Source organism: Oncorhynchus nerka, linkage group LG9a (genome assembly GCF_034236695.1).
Source record: "Oncorhynchus nerka isolate Pitt River linkage group LG9a, Oner_Uvic_2.0, whole genome shotgun sequence".
Classification (NCBI taxonomy): Eukaryota; Metazoa; Chordata; class Actinopteri; order Salmoniformes; family Salmonidae; genus Oncorhynchus; species Oncorhynchus nerka.
The window spans coordinates 21,752,857-21,776,497 of record NC_088404.1 but is presented as its reverse complement, the minus strand read 5'-3'; the positions used below and the strand labels follow the sequence as shown (position 1 = coordinate 21,776,497).

At 42.3% G+C, this 23,641-nt stretch overlaps 2 protein-coding genes across 2 annotated transcripts in view; one reads left to right on the top strand and one right to left on the bottom strand.

Moving 5' to 3' along the window:
* LOC115134045 (G1/S-specific cyclin-D2-like) overlaps nt 1-12,528 on the bottom strand; it is a 275,810-nt gene extending 263,282 nt beyond the window's left edge. Inside the window, exon 1 of the mRNA XM_029667611.2 lies at nt 12,436-12,528. The gene's annotated coding sequence lies outside the window, so the exon portion shown is untranslated. The remainder of the gene's footprint in view (nt 1-12,435) is intronic.
* Nucleotides 12,529-15,959: 3,431 nt separating this feature from the next.
* The window catches only part of LOC115134043 (lysine-specific demethylase 7B-like), a 57,840-nt gene continuing 50,158 nt past the window's right edge, over nt 15,960-23,641 (top strand). Inside the window, exon 1 of the mRNA XM_029667606.2 lies at nt 15,960-16,078. Within this exon, the coding sequence (XP_029523466.2) occupies nt 15,975-16,078 (104 nt within the window). The 5' untranslated portion in view covers nt 15,960-15,974. The remainder of the gene's footprint in view (nt 16,079-23,641) is intronic.

The following is a 23,641-nucleotide window of genomic DNA, read 5'->3' as shown; positions in this document are numbered from 1 at the left end:
TGGCCCATTCCTCCATGCAGATCTCCTCTAGAGCAGTGATGTTTTGGGGCTGTTGCTGGGCAACACGGACTTTCAACTCCCTCCAAAGATTTTCTATGGGGTTGAGATCTGGAGACTGGCTAGGCCACTCCAGGACCTTGAAATGCTTCTTACGAAGCCACTCCTTCGTTGCCCGGGCGGTGTGTTTGGGATCATTGTCATGCTGAAAGACCCAGCCACGTTTCATCTTCAATGCCCTTGCTGACGGAAGGAGGTTTTCACTCAAAATCTCACGATACATGGCCCCATTCATTCTTTCCTTTACACGAATCAGTCGTCCTGGTCCCGTTGCAGAAAAACAGCCCCAAAGCATGATGTTTCCACCCCAATGCTTCACAGTAGGTATGGTGTTCTTTGGATGCAACTCAGCATTCTTTGTCCTCCAAACACGACTAGTTGAGTTTTTACTGACCATATGACATTCTCCCAATCTTCTTCTGGATCATCCAAATGCTCTCTAGCAAACTTCAGACGGGCCTGGACATGTACTGGCTTAAGCAGGGGGACACGTCTGGCACTGCAGGATTTGAGTCCCTGGCGGCGTAGTGTGTTACTGATGGTAGGCTTTGTTACTTTGGTCCCAGCTCTCTGCAGGTCATTCACTAGGATTTTGGCTCACTGTTCTTGTGATCATTTTGACCCCACGGGGTGAGATCTTGCGTGGAGCCCCAGATCGAGGGAGATTATCAGTGGTCTTGTATGTCTTTCATTTCCTAACAATTGCTCCCACAGTTGATTTCTTCAATCCAAGCTGCTTACCTATTGCAGATTTAGTCTTCCCAGCCTGGTGCAGGTCTACAATTTTGTTTCTGGTGTCCTCTGACAGCTCTTTGGTCTTGGCCATAGTGGAGTTTGGAGTGTGACTGTTTGAGGTTGTGGACAGGTGTCTTTTATACTGATAACAAGTTCAAGCAGGTGCCATTAATACAGGTAACGAGTGGAGGACAGAGGAGCCTCTTAAAGAAGAAGTTACAGGTCTGTGAGAGCCAGAAATCTTGCTTGTTTGTAGGTGACCAAATACTTATTTTCCACCATAATTTGCAAATAAATTCATTAAAAATCCTACAATGTGATTTTCTGGATTTTTTTTCTTCTCATTTTGTCTGTCATAGTTGAAGTGTGCCTATGATGAAAATTACAGGTCTCTCTCATCTTTTTAAGTGGGAGAACTTGCACAATTAGTGGCTGACTAACTACTTTTTTGCCCCACTGTACATACATACATACAGTGAAGTCGGGAAGTTTACATACACCTTAGCCAAATACATTTAAACTCAGTTTTTCACAATTCCTGACATTTAATCCAAGTAAAGATACCCTGTCTTAGGTCAGTTAGGATCACAACTTTATTTTTAGAATGTGAAATGTCAGAATAATAGTACAGAGAATGATTTATTTCAGCTTGTATTTCTTTCATCACATTCCCAGTGGGTCAGAAGTTTACATACACTCAATTAGTATTAGATAACATTGCCTTTAAAATGTTTACCTTCGGTCAAATATTTCGGGTAGCCTTCCACAAGCTTCCCACAATAAGTTGGGTGAATTTTGGCCCATTCCTCCTGACAGAGCTGGTATAACTGAGTCGGGTTTGTAGGCCCCCTTGCTCACACACGCTTTTTCAGTTCTGCCCACAAATTTTCTATGGGATTGAGGTCAGGGCTTTGTGATGGCCACTCCAATACCTTGACTTTGTTGTCGTTAAGCTATTTTTCTACAACTTTGTAAGTATAATCGGGGTCATTGTCCATTTGGAAGACCCATTTGCAATCAAGCATTAACTTCCTGACTAATGTCTTGAGATGTTGTTTGAATTTATCCACATAATTTTCCTCCCTCATGATGCCCTCTATTTTGTGAAGTGCACCAGTCCCTCCTGCAGCAAAACACCCCCACAACATGATGCTGCCACCCCCGAGCTTCATGGTTGGGATGGTGTTCTTCGGCTTGCAAACATTTTTCCTCCAAACATACTGGTTATTATTGCCAAACAGTTCTATTTTGTTTCATCAGACCAGAGTACAGATCTCCAAAAAGTACGATCTTTGTCCCCATATGCAGTTGCAAACCGTAGTCTGGCTTTCTTATGGCGGTTTTGGAGCAGTGGCTTCTTCCTTGCTCAGCGGCCTTTCGGGTTATGTCGACATAGGACTCATTTCACTGTGAATATAGATACGTTTGTACCTGTTTCCTCCAGCATCTTCACAAGGTCCTTTGCTGTTGTTCTGGGATTGATTTGCACTTTTCACACCAAAGAACGTTCATCTCTAGAAGACAGACTGCGTCTCCTTCCTGAGCGGTATGACGGCTGCGTGGTCCCATTGTGTTTATACTTGCGTACTATTCTTTGTACAGATGAACATGGTACCTTCAGGTGTTTGGAAATTGTTCCCACGGATGAATCAGACTTGTGGAGGTGTACAATTGTTTTTTCTGAGGTCTTGGCTGATTTCTTTAGATTTTCTCATGATGTCAAGCAAAGAGGCACTGAATTTGAAGGTAGGCTTTGAAATACATCCACAGGCACACCTCCAATTGACTCAAATGATGTCAATTAGACTATCAGAAGCTTCTAAAGCCATGACATCATTTTCTGGAATTTTCCAAGCTGTTTAAAGGCACAGTCAACTTAGTGTATGTAAACTTCTGACCCACTGGAATTGTGATGCAGTGAGTTAAAAGTGAAATAATCTGTCTGTAAATAATTGTTGGAAAAATCACTTGTGTCATGCACACAGTAGATGTCCTAACCAACTTGCTAAAACTATAGTTTGTTAACAAGAAATTTGCTGAGTGGTTGAAAAACTAGTTTTAATGACTCCAACCTAAGTGCATATAAACTTCCGACTTCAACTGAGAGATATATATATATATATTGGTAGAATATATATACGAGAGTTGAAGTCGTATGTATATATACATGCGCGCGCACACACACACACACAGTCAAGTTTGGACACACCTACTCCAGTGTTTTTCTTATGGACCGCCACAGGAAAGGAAGACCCAGAGTTACCACTACTGCAGAGGATAAGTTCAATTGAGTTACCAGCCTCAGAAATTGCAGCCCAAATAAATGCTTCTGAGTTCAAGTAGACACATCTAAACATCTGAAGTCATTCAATGAAGTGGCGCTGAGTTTGGAAGAAGCCAGTGTGCTCGCTCTGACAGAATGGAAAATGTCTGCGCTATGTAGCGAGCAGCAGGAGGAGTGTGTCCTGATACCCAGTCACCTCCACACCGCCGAGCACAAGAAACACATTCAGACCAAAGAGCATCTGTTCCCCAGCCACCTACAGCACACGTACAGCCTGGATGGAGCTGCAGCAATATGCACAGGCACACTTGTGCGTGCACACACACACACACACACACACACATACACATACACACAGTACCGGTCAAGTTTGGACACACCTACACCAAGGTTTTTCTTATTTGGACCGCCACAGGAAAGGAAGACCCAGAGTTACCACTACTGCAGAGGATAAGTTCAATAGAGTTACCAGCCTCAGAAATTGCAGCCCAAATAAATGCTTCAGAGTAGACTGCGTGAATCAGATTGGATTAAAATGATTTTTTCCCCTCATCTACACACAATAAATGCTTCAGAGGAGACTGCGTGAATCAGATTGGATTAAAATGATTTTTTCCCCTCATCTACACACAATACCCCATAATGACAAAGCAAAAACAGGTTTAGAAAGGTTTGCAAATATATATAGGGGAATTCTCAGCACTACCACATACGCATCAGTAGCATTTACAAGAAAGAGAAAAAAAAACTATGAGCCACTCCTTAAAGCAGCTGCGATGACTGCCACACACACACAAAAAAACATTTACTGATCACTTCACAACCTACTGTACCCTGTCAAAAAGCTTTCTGGCGTATTGCTCTGAACAAATGAAAATATTAGTATTTTACCATAGGCTTTATGTTACAAATTATAACTTGAAGCTGTCACAAGTACAACATGTGTATAAAAAAAATAAAAGACCCTTTAATGTTTGAATACTTATTTCTGTGTCACTGCGGTGATATCTCTATGTTGGGATTTGAGATACGACAGGAAATGGTGACGTCAATCTGTTTCTACTAAAGCAGTTTGATATCTGAAGGGCAATTACACAATAACAGACGAGACTCAGATTATTCACTTCAAAATGTATACACATTTACTTGAAGAACTGTGTAGATGCAAAGTTTGGTAACAGAATGACAGCACAAACCGTCACTCTGTTACCAAACTTTGAATCTGCACTGTTCTTCAAGTAAATTTGTTTTTGAAAAGTTTTAAATTGTTAAAAGTAGTCTTTGGTTTTGCAATCATTGGTTTTTGTTTGACAAACATTTTAAATGGAAGATCTGAGTCTCAGCATCATTCTGTTACCATGGAATTGCCCAACATTGACTTATGAAAGTGAAAAAATGTGTCATTTCCTTCTTGAAAAAAAGAAAAAAGGTTCCAGATAATGCCATTTCTGTTTGCATCACACTGCAAAGTTGTGATTTCACACAAAGAAAAAACATTCCTGTGAATGATCATTTTTGGGTTCGAGCTGCTGAACAAGTATAACAAAGGCATTCTAAGGGAAATTATTTTGGTGATTGTAAAATAGAAAAATATATTCTCCACATAGCGTTGTATGAGATCTTCAGTTTCTTGGCAATAGCCTTCATTTCTCAGAACAAGAATAGACTGACGAATTTCAGAAGAAGGTTATTTGTTTCTGGCCATTTTGAGCCGGTAATCGAACCAACAAATGCTGATGCTCCAGATACTCAACTAGTCTAAAGAAGACCAGTTTTATTGCTTCTTCAATCACAACAGTTTTCAGCTGTGCTAACATAATTGCAAAATGATTTTCTAATGATCAATTAACCTTTTTGAAATGATAAACTTGGATTAGCTAACACAACGTGCCATTGGAACACAGGAGTGATGGTTGCTGATAATGGGCCTCTGTACGCCTATGTAGATATTCCATAGAAAATATGCAGTTTCCAGCTACAGTAGTCATTTACAACATTAACAATGTCTACACTGTATTTCTGATCAATTTGATGTTATTTTAATGGACAAATAAAATGTGCTTTTCTTTCAAAAACAAGGACATTTCTAAGTGACCTCAAACTTTTGAACGGTAGTGTATATATATTCCAGACTGACATTGCTTGTTCAGATGATTTTTTATTATTTTGGGGATTTGTGGGTATGGTTTTGTATTGTTAGTGTATTCTCATCGACGGGGCTGTAGTGGAGCAGGTTGAGAGCTTCAACTTCCTTGGTGTCCACATCACCAACAAACTATTATTGTCCAAACACACCAAGACAGTTGTGAAAAGGGTCAGGTAGGGACACGTCATGTCCCCAGCCCCCGCTGGTCCTCAGAATACCGCACTGCTAGAAACATAAGTATATCACTGCATCTTCGAATACATCTGCAAAATATGTGTTCGCGTCCATTCAAATTTGATATCATCTACTGTATATACTAGAATCTCAGACACACCTCTCACTGTATTCTGGCTCTAATATATAGTTGAAGTCGGAAGTTTACAAACACTTAGGTTGGAGTCATTAAAACTTGTTTTTCAACAATTTCACAAATTTCTTGTTAACAAACTATAGTTTTGGCAAGTCGATTAGGACATCTACTTTATGCATGACACAAGTAATTTTTCCAACAATTGTTTACAGACAGATTATTTCACTGTATCACAATTCCAGTGGGTCAGAAGTTTGCATACACTAATTTGACTGTGCCTTTAAACAGCTTGGAAAATTCCAGAAAATGATGTCATGGCTTTAGAAGCTTTGGATAGGCTAATTGACATCATTTGAGTCAATGGGAGGTGTACTTGTTGATGTTTTTCAAGGCCTACATTCAAACTCAGTGCCTCATTGCTTGACATCATGGGAAAATCAAAAGAAATCAGCCAAGACCTCAGAAAAAACATTGTAGACCTCCACAAGTCTAGCTCATCCTTGGGAGCAATTTCCAAATGTCCGAAGGTACCACATTCAACTGTACAAACAATAGTAAGCAAGTATAAACACCATGGCAACACGCAGCCGGCATACTGCTCAGGACGGAGACGCGTTCTGTCTCCTAGAGATGAACGTTCTTTGGTGTGAAAAGTGCAAATCAATCCCAGAACAACAGCAAAGGACCTTGTGAAGATGCTGGAGGAAATGGGTACAAAAGTATCTATATCCACAGTGAAATGAGTCCTATATCTGAAAGGACGCTCAGCAAGGAAGAAGCCACTGCTCCAAAACCGCCATAAGAAAGCCAGACTACGGTTTGCAACTGCACATGGGGACAAAGATTGTACTTTTTGGAGAACTGTCCTCTGGTCTGATGATACAAAAATAGAACTGTTTGGCCATAATGACCATCAGTATTTTTGGAGGAAAAAGGGGGAGGCTTGCAAGCCGAAGAACACCTATCCCAACCGTGAAGCACGGGTGTGGCAGCATCATGTTGTGGGGGTGTTTTGCTGCAGGAGGGACTGGTGCACTTCATAAAATAGACGGCATCATGAGGGAGGAAAATTATGTGGATATAATGAAGCAACATCTCAAGACATCAGTCGGGAAGTTAAAGCTTGATCAAAATTGGGTCTTCCAGAAGAACAATGTCCAAAGTTGTGGCAAAATAGCTAAAGGACAACAAAGTCAAGGTATTGGAGTGGCCATCACAAAGCCCTGACCTCAATCCCATAGAAAATTTGTGGGCAGAACTGAAAATGCGTGTGCGAGCAAGGAGGCCTACAAACCTGACTTAGTGACACCAGCTCTGTCAGGAGGAATGGGTGAAAATTCACCCAACTTATTGTGGGAAGCTTGTGGAAGGCTACCTGAAAAGTTTGACCCAAGTTAAACAATTTAAAGGCAATGCTACCAAATACTAATTGAGTGTATGTAAACTTCTGATCCACTGGGAATGTGATGAAATAAATAAAAGCTGAAACAAATCATTCTCTCTACTATTATTCTGACATTTCACATTCTAAAAATAAAGTGGTGATCCTAACTGACCTAAGACAGGGACTTTTTACTAGGATTAAATGTCAGGAATTGTAAAAAACTGAGTTTAAATATATTTGGCTAAGGTGTATGTAAACTCCCAACCTCAACTGTAATTCTACAGGGGACACCAGTCAAAAGTACCAGTCAAAAGTACTTAAAACTACTTATTCAAGGGTATTTAATCATAACTATGAAATCATACATATGGAATCACGTAGTTACCAAAAAAGTGTTAAACAAATTCAAATATATTTTATATTAGAGATTCTTACAAGTAGCCACATTTGCCTTGATGACAGCTTTGCACACTCTTAGCATTCTCTCAAACAGCTTCATGAGGTTGTCACCTGGAATATATTTCAATTAACAGGTGTGCCTGGTTAAAAGTTAATTTGTAGAATTTATTTCCTTCTTAATGTGTTTGAGACAATCAGTTCTGTTGTGACATGGTAGGGGTGATATACAGAAGATGGTCCTATTTGGTAAAATACCAAGTCCATATTATGGTAAAATACCAAGTCCACAGCTCAAATAAGAGAAATGACAGTCCATCATTATTTTCAGACATGGTCAGTCAATGCGGAACATTTTAAAAACTATGAATGTTTCTTCAAGTGCAGTCACAAAACCGTCAAGCGCTATGATGAAACTGGCTCTCACGAGGACCACCACAGGAATGGAAGACCCAGAGTTACCTCTGCTGCAGAGGATAACTTTGTTAGAGTTACCAGCCTCAGAAACGCAGCCCAAATAAATGCTTCACAGAGTTAAAGAAACAGACACATAACAACATTAACTGTTCAGAGGAGACTGCGTGAATCAGGCCTTCATGGTTGAATTGCTGCAAAGAAACCATTACTTAAGGACACCAATAAGAAGAAGAGACTTGCTTGGGCCAGGAAACATGAACAATGGACTTTAGATCTGTCCTTTGGTCTGATGGGTACAAATTTGAGTTTTTAGTTCCAACCGCCGTGTCTTTGTGAGATGCAGAGAAGGTGAACGGATTATCTCTGCATGTGAGGTTCCTACCGTGAAGCATGGAGGAAGCGGTGTGATGGTGCTTTGCTGGTGACACTGTCAGTGATTTATTTAGAATTCAAGGCACACTTAACCAGCATGGCTACCACAGCATTCTGCAGCGATACGCCATCCCATATGGTTTGCGCTTAGTGGGACGATCATCTGTTTTTCAACAGGACAATGACCCAACACACCTCCAGGCTGTTTCAGGGATAATTGACCAAGAAGCATAGTGATGTAGTCGATCAGATGACTTGGCCTCCACAATCACCCGACCTTGACCAAATTGAGATGGTTTGGGATGAGTTGGACTGCAGAGTGAAGGAAAAGCAGCCAACAAGTACTCAGATATACAGTTGAAGTCGGAAGTGTACCTTAGCCAGGACAGCGGAGTCAATCACCACCTTCCGGAGACACCTGAAACCCCACCTCTTTAAGGAATACCTAGGATAGGATAAAGTAATCCCTCTCACCCCCCTTAAAAGATTTAGATGCACTACTGTTCCACTGGATGTCATAAGGTGAATGCACCAATTTGTAAGTCGCTCTGGATAAGAGTGTCTGCTAAATGACTTAAATGTAAATGTTAAATGTTAGCCAAATATATTTAAACTCAGTTTTTCACAATTCCTGACATTTAATCCTAGTAAAAATTCCCTGTCTTAAGTCAGTTAGGATCACCAATTTATTTTTAGGATGTGAAATGTCAGAATAATAGTAGAGAGAATTATTTATTTCAGCTTTTATTGCTTTCATCACATTCCCAGTGGATCAGAAGTTTACATACACTCAATTAGTATTTGGTAGCATTGCCTTTAAATTGTTTAACTTGGGTCAAACGTTTCGGGTAGCCTTCCACAAGCTTCCCACAATAAGTTGGGTGATTTCTGTCCCATTCCTCCTGACAGAGCTGGTGTAACAGAGTCAGGTTTGTAGGCCTCCTTGCTCGCACACGCTTTCTCAGTTCTGCCCACAAATGTTCTATGGGATTGAGGTCAGGGCTTTGTGATGCCCGCTCCAATACCTTGACTGTGTTGTTCGTAAGCAATTTTGCCACAACTTTGGAAGTACGCTTGGGGTCATTGTCCATTTGGAAGACCCATTTGCGACCAATCTTTAACCCCCCTGACTGATGTCTTGAGATGTTGCTTCAATATATCGACATAATTTCCCATCCTCATGAAGCCATCGTTTTTGTGACGTGCACCAGTCCCTCCTGCAGCAAAGTACCCACACAACATGATGCTGCCACCCCGTGTTTCACAGTTGGGATGGTGTTCTTCGGCTTGCAAGCCTCCCCCTTTTTCATCCAAACATAACGATGGTCATTATAGCCAAACAGTTCTATTTTTGTTTCATAATTTGTTTCATCAGAGGAAAATTTCTCCAAAAAGTACAATCTTTGTCCCCATGTGCAGTTGCAAACCGTAGTCTGGCTTTTTTATGTCGGTTTTGGAACAGTGGCTTCCTCCAGCATCTTCACAAGGCCCTCTGCTGTTGTTCTGGGATTGATTTGTACTTTTCACACCAAAGTACGTTTATCTCTAGGAGACAGAACGCGTCTCCTTCCTGAGCGGTATAACAGCTGCGTGGTCCCGTGGTGTTTATGCTTGCGTACTATTCTTTGTACAGATGAACGTGGTACCTTCAGGTGTTTGGAAATTGTTCCCAAGGATGAGCCAGACTTGTGGAGGTCTACTATTATTTTTCTGAAGTACTGGCTGATTTCTTTAGATTTTCCCATCATGTCAAGCAAAGAGGCACTGAGTATGAAGGTAGGCCTTGAAATAATTCCACAGGTACACCTCCAATTGACTCAAATGATGTCAATTAGCCCATCAGAAGCTTCAAAAGCCATGACATAATTTTCTGGAATTTTTCAAGCTGTTTAAAGGCACAGTCAACTTAGTGTATGTAAACTTCTGACCCACTGGAATTGTGATAGAGTGAATTATATTTGAAACAATTGCCTGTAAACAACTGTTGGAAAAATCACTTGTGTCATGCACAAGGTAGATATCCTAACTGACTTGCCAAAACTATAGTTTGTTAACAAGACATTTGTGGAGTGGTTGAAAAACTAGTTTTAATGACTCCAATCTAAGTGCATATAAACTTCCGACTTCAACTGTATGTGCGAACTCCTTCAGGACTTTTGGAAAAGCATTCTTCATGAAGCTGGTTGCGAGATTGCCAAGAGTGTGCAAAGCTGTCATTATGGCAAAGGGTGGCTACTTTGAAGAATCTCAAATATAAAATATATTTTGATTTGTTTAACACTTTTTTGGTTACTACAGGATTCCATATGTGTTATTTCATAGTTTTTATTTGTTCACTATTATTCTACAGTGTAGAAAATAGTAAAAATAAGTCTCCTGCAAGATAGACACTGCTATATAACTATAAATAACTAGGCCTACACACAGACCTCTCCCTCCCTGCCAGAAGACAAAGTGTTCCAATCCTGAGCCCTTCTGACAGGAAGCTTTAGCCCTCCCCCCGAATCCCCCGTCCTTCACTAGATGTGGCGTACCGAATATGTACAGTGCCTACAGACGTCACGTTGTACAATGAAGGCTGTGCCCACATCCTTTGTTCTAGCCCCAGACCTAAGATGGCTTCTACATCTTCCCACCTCCCCACTGGTGTCTGTAGCAGAGTAACGACAGGAAGAACAATTACCTACTAGAGCTTTTCTGTTCTGAACTAATAACTTGAAGTAGAAAGTCACACCAAGTTTTCCTTTGGTATTTTACATCTTTGAACTGTGGAATTGTTGTACAAATCTCTCCTCTGGGACCCCCAGCTGTTCCATGTGTTTTGAGTATTCCACATCTAGCACGCCTGATTCAACTTGTCAGTTGAGGTTTCTAACTTGCAAATGTTCTACATAGTTTGCGCAGAAAACTTGGTAATTAACTAGAATTACCATAATCTATTGCATGGTAACTTGTCCGGTCTGTGTTTCTTTTAAGCCTGCTATGTAAGAGAGAAGAATGCTTGATCAGGAGGGGAGACATACATATAGCAGTTTCTTCGCGAGGTATCTCTACCTGAAAATACATGATCTAAGTGAGTGATAGCTGGTATTCAGCAGTCATAAAAGTATGCCTTATTTACTTTGAAAAACTACTAAAATAGTGATTTTGTCAGACAGCATAATAAAGTAATCAAATAAAACAAATGTAATATACATATCAACTGAAATATTTTTTTTAAGTAATATGAATAACTGATAGTTAATAAATGATAAGCTGTCATGGGCAGTCACTACCATAATGGGCATTTTATTAATTGTTTTATTCTGTCATTACAACATTCAACATAGTGCATTTAATGTTGAAAAAAATAATTGAAAATCATGATTCTTTTTTAATAATCGAACCAAAACCGAAGCACTGCTAATAGCCTCCCTATTGTTCCTTCCATTTGTTAACTATTAATTCCATCAAGAAATATATTAGGGAAATAGACACATCCAAGTAGCCTAAGTCATTAGTCCAGTCAGTCTCCATTCAAGCAAGACTCCATTCAAGTAAGACTCAGATGTTCAAGTCCATCTTTTTTATTTATTTAAGAAAGTAAGTTAAGAACAAATTGTTATTTACAATGACGGCTGTAGGTTAACTGCCTTGTTCAGGAGCATTACACCAGCACTATTGTCACGCGCATCATTTGGACTATGCAGGCTCGTTCACACAATCTGAACACATCTGGAACAAACCCACAACCTTTCTCAATTTCGAAAAGCATTTAACGCTGCATTGGATTAATGGTAGAGTAACTTTTATATTGTTACAAAAAGCGCCGTGGCTGATGAGCAGCAATGGACTTGTGTGAGCCACAGCTGTAGCGGACACCTACTGTACAGCCACACATTTGACAGTCGTAACAAAGCAGCGAGATGCAGAATCTTGCGTAGCCTCTTTGCTCCAGCAGCGGGAGAACTACAGATTTGCGCAACAATGGGCTGGCGATTATCGCGACAGTTTTGTGGTTGGTTGTTATTGAAGAACAATTACAGCTGAAAATTTAGCTTTGGGACACAACATCGAGAGTCTGTGCTCCCGATGTTGTATCCCAAAGCTACTGAAAACATGTTTTTTTTGTGTGTTACAATAGTGAAAAAGGGGACATTAATTGTGTAATGTATGCTGTTCACGGAATTTGTTAACTCTCACCGGATGTCTGCCAAAAATTGTACTTGCGCTCGAGCTCAATCCATCAACAGCCAAAGGTTATTACTATCAGCCTACGATTGATGTAGAAAGATATATATTTTGTAGAAAAATGTTTTGTGACTAAATATACCCTAGTTTTCCCTTAGTCTTACCTTAGGGAAGTCTTCAAGTCCTGCGTTGTTTCCAACGATAAATCTCTTTTGTAATGATAAAATAAATTGTTTTTCACACAACGTGCAAGACTTGTTTACAAAGTTTCTGCCAGATCTCCGATTGGTCCCCGTAATATAAAGGCAACGCCCCAAACCCGTCACTGTCGGAGAATTACTATAGCCTAAACTGTTTCATCAAAATTACACTAGGTGGTGGTCTTTACCCAAAATTGAAGAACAGTATAGTGGGATACCGTTAATGGTTTATAAATATAGCCTAAATCCACTTACAAATAGTTGTGCATCCCAATATTGCAACCTAACTCCCCCTATCTGAGATATCTACTGCAGCCCTTATCCTCCACATGCAACACGCGTTCTGCCAGTCACATTCTGTTAAAGGTCCCCAAAGCAAACACATTCCTGGGTCGCTCATCTTTTCAGTTCGCTGCAGCTAGCGACTGGAACGAGCTGCAACAAACACTCACACTGGACAGTTTCATCTCAATCTCTTCATTCAAAGACGCAATCATGGACACTCTTACTGACAGTTGTGGATGCTTTTGCGTGATGTATTGTTGTCTTTACCTTCTTGCCCCTTGTGCTGTTGTCTGTGCCCAATAATGTTTGTACCCTGTTTTTTTGTGCTCCTACCATGCTATGTTGTTGTCTTAGGTATCTCCTTATATGTAGTGTTGTGTTGTCTCGCTTGTAGTAATGTGTGTTTTGTCCTATATTTTTAATCATGTATTTTTATTTTTAAACCCAGACACCGTCTCGCAGGAGGCCTTTTGCTAGGTGTCATTGTAGGTAAGAATTTGTTCTTAAATTACTTGCGTAGTTAAATAAAGGTTAAATAAATAAAACATAATAAAAGAATGCTAATATAACGACCTGCTTTATATGTACATTAGTTGTATTCTGCCATAGGCATATCTTTAAAGCAATCTGCAATATTGTGGCCTAATTTGGGGCGGCAGTTAGCCTAGTGGTTAGAGCGTTGGACTGAATCCCGAACTGACAAGGTCTGTCGTTCTGCCCCTGAACAAGGCAGTTAACCCACGGTTCCTAGGCCGTCATTGAAGATAGGAAGTTGTCCTTAACTGACTTGCCTAGTTAAATAAAGGTAAAATATATGTATGTGCAAATATATTAGCTGTTGCTCAATGGTTATTTAAATAAAATAATTAACCCCATGGGCTGTCCTATTTTACCCTCATCATAACCTAGAATAAGATGTGTTTTTACAATGTAAAACATTGTATATTGTAACTTCAAAGTGAAAAGCCATGGATGGTCATTCATTGCACCCCTGAACCCCTCTATTACATTTCTCTAGCCCCATCCTCAGCAAATCAAGTGGTGGGGCTGCCATTTGGCAGAACATTTGATTAAAGAGATTCTCTGGTACTTTTTAGCCAGTAGTTCAGAAGTAGTGCTCCTGAGCCAAAAGTTCCCTGAAAATTGGTATTACATCACATAAACTACATTACCAAATGTATGTGGACACTTGCTTGTCAAACATCTCATTCCAAAATCATGGGCATTAATATGGAGTTGTTTCCCCCTTTTCACCTATAACAGCCTCCACTCTTCTGGGAAGGCTTTCCACTAGATGTTGGAACATTGCTGCAAGGATATGCTTCCATTCAGCCACAAGAGCATTACTGAGGTCGGGCACTGCTGTTAGGCGATTAGGCCTGGCTCACAGTCGGTGTTCGATGGGGTAGAGGTCAGGGCTCTGTGTACGCCAGTTAAGTTCTTCCACACCGATCTCGACAAACCATGAAAAACAGCCCCAAACTATTATTCCTCCCCCACCAAACTTTACAGTTGGCACTATGCATTTGCCCAGGTAGTGTTCTCCAGGCATCCTCTAAACCCAGATTTGTCCGTCAGACTGGCAAATGATGTTATTCTCTATGCATAGTCACTTTAATAACTCTACCTACATGTACATATTACCTCAATTATATCGACTAACTGGTGCACTCGCACATTGAATCTGTACCTGTACCCCCGTATATAGCCTAGTTATTGTTAACGTTATAAGGTATTTTAAAAAACTTTTTTTTTTACTGTATTGTCAGACTGACAGATGGTGAAGAGTGAATCATCACTCCAGCAAATGCATTTCCACTACTTAGAGTCCAATGGTGGAAAGCTTTACACCACTCCAGCCGATGTTTGTCATTGCACATGGTGATCTAAGACTTGTGTGCGGCTGCTCTGCCATGTAAACCCATTTCATGAAGCTCCCGACAAACAGTTATTGTGCTGACACTGCTTCCAGAGGCAGTTTGGAACTTGATAGTGAGTGTTGCAACTGAGGGCAGACAAAAAAAAATGGACTTGCTACGCGCTTCAGCACTCTGTGGTTCCATTCTGTGAGCTTGTGTGGCCAACGATTTCGTGACTGAGCCATTGTTGCTCCTAGACGTTTCCACTTCACAATAACAGCACTTACAGTTGACTGCGGCAGCTCTAGTAGGGCAGAAATTTGACGAACTGACTTGTTGGAATCCTATGACGGTGCCACGTTGAAAGTCACTGAGCTCTTCAGTAAGGCCATTCTACTGCTAATGTTTGTCTATGGAGAGTACATGGCTGTGTGCTCGATTTTATACACCTGTCAGCAATGGGTGTGGCTGAAATAGCTGAATCACTCATTTGAATAGGTGTCCACATACTTTTGTATATGTAGTGAATCTTGTCATGGCCCCCATACCATCCCGTTGCTGAGGTGATCTCAAGACTGAATAGATCTGAATAGGTCTACCATGCCATTAAAGGTATACTCAGCGAAATGATGTTGCTACAAGCAACACCACAGATATTGGATGTGTTCCCCTGCTCAGACTTTGCGTGCATCAACCAATGGTTGCGTGCCACATCATAAACTGTGTAATCGACTGACATGTTGCTCTAGCATATTACGTGGTTAGCTGATACGTAAAATACCTATCCAGGCTTGGTAAGATCTGTCAGGCGTCAGCAACGCCTGGGCATAGGAACGCGCCCATTCATGCGCGAGATACAAGGCTTCGCCCTTACACAGTATCTGTACATGTGTATGGGTTCGCTTCACCCTGTTAACGAGTGGTAGCCAGGGGACCAAAACAGTTGAGCCTCGCGTTTAAATGCTCTTAGTTGTTACCGAAATTTACCCATTATGCTGTTTACGTCCTGCATCTATGTCATATCGCTGAGTCTACCTTTAATTTACAATTTGGAGCACCTGGGGCCAATAGCTCTGGCATGTTACACTATGAAGCAAACAAAATAATTTCTTAAAGTTTAGGACAACATATAAAGTGCATGCACGTGTATATACATCCGACATTATGGTGTTGCATTCGTAATTTGGGTTTAATAGTGGGAGATGATTGATTGTCATAAACATATGACGTTCTAGACTGAGTGGTCATTTTTTTGTCTTTTGAAACGTTTCCGTAATTTATCGTTTCGCATTCGGCTTTTTCCTTGTGTGGTGGACATAGTCCCCGCCCAACTTTCTGCCTGCGTTGTTTTGGGACACTATGAAGATGGCGGCAGCCTCGCTGTATTGTGTCTGCCAGCAGTCGTATGATGTTAGCCGGTTTATGATTGAATGCGACATTTGTAAGGACTGGTTTCATGGCAGGTAAGGAGCCGACATATTCCCTAATGACATGTACGAAAATGACATAAGTGCGTCAAGTTGTATTGCGATGTCAGTCTGTGATTCAATCAAGACAGCGCAGCGCGAGCACCCAGTGTGAGCGAACGGATCTCGGCGGAGGTCCAACTCGGTTACTCTTACCCTTAACCCCAGCCAGTTTCTTGTATGCCTACAAACGACGATTCGGTAGTTGACATCGGAGTAATGAGATTGCTAGCTATTTCATAGTCTTTGGTTAAGAGTTGGACAGTTGGTTTGTTAGCCAATTGTACTTTATTAGCCATAGATGAAGCTTTGTCAGAAACTTTCAATCAAGCATAACTACTGTTAGTTGCTCTGTTGTGTCAGTAACTAGTGCTTGTCGAGTTGGCAGCCACCCTGAACCTTCACCAGCTGTAGTTCTGGCGCGACGATGTCAGAGAAGGTTGACTTTCGGTGGTTTTGGGGGGGGGGGGGGGGTGTAATGTTAAAGTCGAGGACGGAAATTTAAATGACCCAAATGAACAAATACGTGCACATGGTGAGAGCCATCTAGGGTTAGAAAGAAGAAACACATTTTAAAGGGAAATGCACATGTTTGACGTCCCTCAAACATCACACTTTTTTCTAAATCGGAAAGTTGACATACTCAAACTCATAGTTTCCAATGGGGCAAGGATAAGACATTGCAATAAATTATTTCATCCAAACTGCTTGGTTCACGCCAATATGAGGCCACTCATCATGCATATCAGAGATGGTCCACAGTACACCCATATCACTGCGCATTCTGTGATGTTTAGCTTTACAGAAAACAACATAACATTTTGGGCTTATGCAACTATGAAGTGTGGTGCCAGAAACTGAGCAAGGAATTCAAGGTGTCTGTCTGCTCCCTAAAATGGATCAAGGCATGAATGCTGCACTACAACTAGAGTGTTTGTGTGTGTGTATGAACATGTGTTTACTGAAGGCTCTCTCAACAAAGGGATCGTAGTCAGGGGCTTGTCTGTTACTCCCTCTTCCTCTGTGCCCCCAGGTCCGGATGGCTCCCCAGCATGGTAGATTATGTGGGCCCAGCCGCATCCCCTTTTGGTGGGGTTACCTTGCCTGAGCCTGTGTGTTGTCTCTATTGTTAGGAGCCCTCTTTTCCTCTGTAGTGTTGCCTGTCCCAATAGGATTATTCTATCTAGCCGGTAGGCTGTGTTATTATCAGGCACTGAGCACACGCCAGTTGGGGAGCTGCAGGGGGGCGAGTGCTCAGGGGTGTGTTTTTTATATTCATGCCAGACATTCATCTTAAACTCTTACTGATTTGTACCATGCTGTACCCATTCCTGGATCTTTCTTCAGAGTTTCTCTCTCCTGGAGAATGTTGGTTTCCTACTTCCTTCAGTCAGTGCCATCGAAGATACAAGTATTTAGATGGCTTCCTAGAATTCTGACTCTCAAAAGTGTGTGTGTGTGTGTGACTGACTGACGAAGACTGATAGCACCGCCATTGGCCTTAGGCAAGTTCAGTGTTCCATTTATCATTGTCCCTCCAGGATGAAAACACCAGGGAGAGATTGATGGCCCATGTGATTAAATCCTTAAGTGTTTTAGTATGATTGGTCTGGTGGTTTACTCTATGTAGGCCACTACTATGTCATTATGATAGCTCTGGGATGAGTGATATTATTTTAATGATGTGTGTGTCTGTCCACATGTGCGGGAGGCTGACGTATCATGTAGATGTATTGCTTTACCTCTAATCATCCAGTGTTGCGCAGCCTTTCAATTCCAGTAATTGGTTTTGTGAGTCCATGTTTTATAGTAGCTATTGGAATGGTTTGTCTGTGTTAGTCAAATTATATTAATCAAGACCATATCAATGGTTATTAAATAGGGAATATAAATCAATCTGAATTAGGCTTACTGTCCATTACATTTTATGAATGAAGCACTGGGAGTAGATTGTCACTGGCTGTAGTCAATTTCAGTATGGGCTTGGATAATACACATTTTAAAAGACTTGATGGCCTTCATTCAGTGACACTCATGAGAACTGTATTTTTTTCCTTCTCACTAAATGCATTGTAGCCCACTTGGTGTCTGCCTTGGGTTGTTTATGAAAATAGGACATTGAAGAAGCCTTGTTGAAGCATAACTTGTAAATGATGGGACACACCATCTATGAAATACTTTATACATGTGGTTCTGGAGTTTATCCTGCTCAGGTCACAGGGTGAGGAATAACGCCTGCCATCAATCACGTTTAGGCTGTAGTTGGGTCCAGGATTTCTGACCAATGGGCACTGACCTATAAAAACTCAGGGCCCAATAGGCTAATCATACAAGGGGTTTGTTGTGTGTAGCCTATGTTCTCGACTTGCATCCTGTCACAGGAAGTTGGCCCTGAGAGGCAGGCAGGACAGTGGCCTTGTCAGCATAGGTGGCCAGAGGGGGCTGCTTCCTCTGACATGGGGGCTACACTTCCTACAATAATTATTCTTCATGGCCCTTAAGTAGTCTCTCTGCTGAGAAAGGCTGCAGCCTGGCATGGTTCAAACAAAGAGCGACACAAACCGGGGATGAGGGGGAAGACTTACTTTATTTTTCCTGTCCTTCTCTTCGCTACGTTTCCTGCCTCCCGGCTATGTGTTGAGTGAAGTCTTTTGTGAGAGGTTGTTCTCCCAGACTCCTGTCCTGCGGCAAGTCTTTGTTTCTGAATAACGTTAATAAATCAATATGTAACCTAAAGGAGGATGCTAATCGTCCGGTAAAGTTGGTGACTGATGAACTCTGAGTTCATGGCCAGGTGCCTATCTTGACTCCCAGCTCAAATTCAAATAAAATCCATCAAATTGTATTTGTCACATGGGTTGAATACAAGGTGTAGACTTTACCGTGAAATGCAGTTAAAAACCTCATAAGGATTGGACTCTTCATCTCAATTTCCGCCTAAAATGACACCCAACTCTAACTGCCTGTAGCTCAGGACCTTATCCAAGGATATGCATATTATTGATACTATTTGAAAGAAAACACTTTGAAGTTTGGAGATGTGAAATTAATGTAGGAGAATAACACATGAGATCTGGTAAAATATTAGATCTGGTTTCTTATTTTTGTTGCATCACCTTTTGAAATGCAAAAGAAAGGCCAAACATTGAGATAGGAAGCTGGTGATAATTTAGAAGTTGTCCACAACATGGAAACAGTGTGTGTGTGTGTGCAAAGTTTCAGACTGATACATTCAAGAATGAGAGAGATAAGTATTATGTATGACGTCTCCCGGGTGTCGCTTTAGAGTTTGCCCAAATGTACCCAAGTGGCCGACTTGGTCAATTGATACATTTTCAAGTACGTAACTATAGAGAACATATATTTTTTTATTACCATAGCTTTTGTGTAAGTTTACACACTCTCATAAAAGGTACTAACCTTCACACCTCTAGATGACCGGGTGGGGGTGGAGCCAGATATGGCAGAGGGGTCAGACTGGAGTAACCAGTTCCTATATTTGAATGAGTGGGGGATGGATGACTTGAATGTTGTCTCTGGAGTTTGCTCCAAAGGTCATCTGACTCTCTACCACTTTTGAGGATTAAAAAAAAAATCAGAACTCAAGTTTACTATTACTTACATTATTTAACCTTTACTTTAGCATGGGGTGAACCCTGCATCAATACATCAAATACACATACAGTACCAGTCAAAAGTTTGGACACAGCTACTCATTCAAGGCTTTTTATTTATTTGTACTATTTTCTACATTGTAGAATAATAGTGAAGACCCTGTGGCACCCCCATAGAGACTGCCAGAGGTCCGGACAACAGGCCCTCCGATTTGACACACTGAACTCTACCGGAGAAGTAGTTGGTGAACCAAGCGAGGCAATCATTTGAGAAACCAAGGCTGTTGAGTCTGCCAATAAGAATGTGATGATTGACAAAGTCGAAGCCTTAGCCAGGTCGATGAATACGGTTGCACAGTAATGTCTCTTATTGATGGTGGTTATGATATCGTTTAGGACCTTGAGCGTGGCTGAGGTGCACCCATGACCAGCTCTGAAACCAGCGGAGAAGGTACGGTGAGATTCGAAATGGTCGATAATCTGTTTGTTAACTTTGCTTTCAAAGACCTTAGAAAGGCAGGGTAGAATAGATATAGGTCTGTAGCAGTTTGAGTCTAGAGTGTCTCCCCCTTTGAAGAGGGGGATGACTGCTTCAGCCTTCCAATCTATGGGAATCTCAGGCGATACGAAAGAGGTTGAACAGGCTAGTAATAGGGGTTGCAACAATTTCGGCAGATAATTTTAGAGCGAGAGGGTCCAGGTTGTCGAGCCCAACTGATTTGTAGGGGTCCAGATTTTGCAGATCTTTCAGAACATCAGCTATCTGGATTTGGGTGAAGGAGAAGTGGGGGAGGTTTAGGCGAGTTGCTGTGGGGAGCGAAGGGCTGTTGACCAGGGTAGGGGTAGCCAGGTCGAAAGCAAGACCAGCCATATTTTTTTATATATTTTTTTAAATATAAAAAAAATACAAATAATTGTAACATATTTTTCTTCGCATATCTTTTAAAACATTTTGTTAAACCTCAACTTCTAAATACTCTCCTGCAACCCGCCTCACACAATGTAGCTATTTTCTTCTAAAGTATTTATATCTACTTTGGATCTGGAATCCCTCAACTGAAGCTAGCCAGCTAGCTACCAGCTATCAGTCAGCAAACCATTGCTAGCGGTCTTCAGCTAACCGGTCATCAGCTAACCTTTAGCTCGGAAAGCTCTCGCCAGTTCGAACAACGCGACTCTAACCAGAGCATAACGGACCTATTATTTTTTTATCCCCGGATTCCCACCGCAAACGGAACATTTTCAGCTGGATTCTTCACAACTAGCTATCTAGCTAACCGCAACCCCGGATGATTACTCCTGGCTAGCGTTTCCACCCACTTAGCTTGAAGCTAGCCCGGCCAGAGCTCCTGTGCTACCACCGAAGCATACTCCTGGGCTACAATATCCAGACCCACGACCGGTCTATCGATGTCACCGCATGAAGAGGAATAAACAGACTCACCCCATCGCGACGTCCCCCAAAGGCTAACTTTCTAGCCCTTGCTATCTCCTTGCTTGCTAATTCGGCCTGCTAACTGCTAACTTGTTTAGCCCCGGTCCGCTAACTGCTACCTTGTTTAGCCCTGGCCTACTAACTGTTAGCTTGTTAGCACAGGCCTGCTAACCGTCTGAATCGCCGCGTCCCAAACACTCACTGGACCCATATTTACTTTCTATCTCTTTTCAATTTTTAATTTGTTTATACCTTCCGGTAACCTGCCTCACCCAATGTGATACGGAATCGCCATTATTTTTAATTTTTAGAACACACTCAAGAACTTCCAGAAGCTAACCAGCTAACTAGCTACAAGCTATTTAGTCATTGTTAGCCACTGCTAACTGTTTTTTAACCTGGATAACACTCGCCAGTCCAGCTTCCCTGCCCCATCCACCGCTGCCCCCCCTGGACACTGATCACTTGGCTACATAGCTGATGCATGCTAGACTGTCCATTAATCACGGTACTCCATTCTGCTTGTTTATGTTTTATCTGTCGGCCCCAGCCGCACTCAGGCTCTGTGTGTAGTTAATCCGACCCTCCCTGCCTAGCCAACGCCATTTTACCCAGAAATCTGCTCCTTTCATTCTCTGTCCCCAACGCTCTAGGCGACCAGTTTTGATAGCCTTTAGCCGCACCCTCATACTACTCCTCCTCTGTTCCGCGGGTGATGTGGAGGTAAACCCAGGCCCTGCATGTCCCCAGGCACCCTCATTTGTTGACTTCTGTGATCGAAAAAGCCTTGGTTTCATGCATGTCAACATCAGAAGCCTCCTCCCTAAGTTTGTATTACTCACTGCTTTAGCACACTCTGCTAACCCGGATGTCCTTGCCGTGTCTGAATCCTGGCTCAGGAAGGCCACCAAAAATTCGGAGATTTCCATACCCAACTATAACATCTTCCGTCAAGATAGAACTGCCAAAGGGGGAGGAGTTGCAGTCTACTGCAGAGATAGCCTGCAAAGTAATGTCATACTTTCCAGGTCCATACCCAAACAGTTCGAACTACTAATTTTGAAAATTACTCTCTCCAGAAATAAGTCTCTCACTGTTGCCGCCTGCTACCGACCCCCCTCAGCACCCAGCTGTGCCCTGGACACCATTTGTGAATTGATTGCCCCCCATCTAGCTTCAGAGTTTGTTCTGTTAGGTGACCTAAACTGGGATATGCTTAACACCCCGGCAGTCCTACAATCTAAGCTAGATGCCCTCAATCTCACACAAATCATCAAGGAACCCACCAGGTACAACCCTAAATCTGTAAACAAGGGCACCCTCATAGACGTCATCCTGACCAACTGGCCCTCCAAATACACCTCCGCTGTCTTCAACCAGGATCTCAGCGATCACTGCCTCATTGCCTGTATCCGCTACGGAGCCGCAGTCAAACGACCACCCCTCATCACTGTCAAACGCTCCCTAAAACACTTCTGTGAGCAAGCCTTTCTAAGTATTTCTCAACGGCTGGCCATGCCTTCCGCCTGGCTACTCCAACCTCGGCCAACAGCTCCCCCCCGCAGCTACTCGCCCAAGCCTCTCCAGGTTCTCCTTTACCCAAATCCAGATAGCAGATGTTCTGAAAGAGCTGCAAAAACCTGGACCCGTACAAATCAGCTGAGCTTGACAATCTGGACCCTCTATTTCTGAAACTATCCGCCGCCATTGTCGCAACCCCTATTACCAGCCTGTTCAACCTCTCTTTCATATCGTCTGAGATCCCCAAGGACTGGAAAGCTGCCGCAGTCATCCCCCTCTTCAAAGGGGGAGACACCCTGGACCCAAACTGTTACAGACCTATATCCATCCTGCCCTGCCTATCTGTCTTAGAAAGCCAAGTCAACAAACAGGTCACTGATCATCTCGAATCCCACCGTACCTTCTCCGCTGTGCAATCTGGTTTCTGAGCCGGTCACGGGTGCACCTCAGCCACGCTCAAGGTACTAAACGATATCATAACCGCCATCGATAAAAGACAGTACTGTGCAGCCGTCTTCATCGACCTTGCCAAGGCTTTCGACTCGGTCAATCACCATATTCTTATCGGCAGACTCAGTAGCCTCGGTTTTTCGGATGACTGCCTTGCCTGGTTCACCAATTACTTTGCAGACAGAGTTCAGTGTGTCAAATCGGAGGGCATGCTGTCCGGTCCTCTGGAAGTCTCTCTGGGGGTGCCACAGGGTTCAATCCTCGGGCCGACTCTTTTTTTCTGTATATATCAATGATGTTGCTCTTGCTGCGGGCGATTCCCTGATCCACCTCTACGCAGACGACACCATTCTATATACTTCCGGCCCGTCCTTGGACACTGTGCTATCTAACCTCCAAACGAGCTTCAATGCTATACAACACTCCTTCCGTGGCCTCCAACGGCTCTTAAATGCTAGTAAAACCAAATGCATGCTTTTCAACCGTTCGCTGCCTGCACCCGCACGCCTGACCAGCATCACCACCCTGGATGGTTCCAAC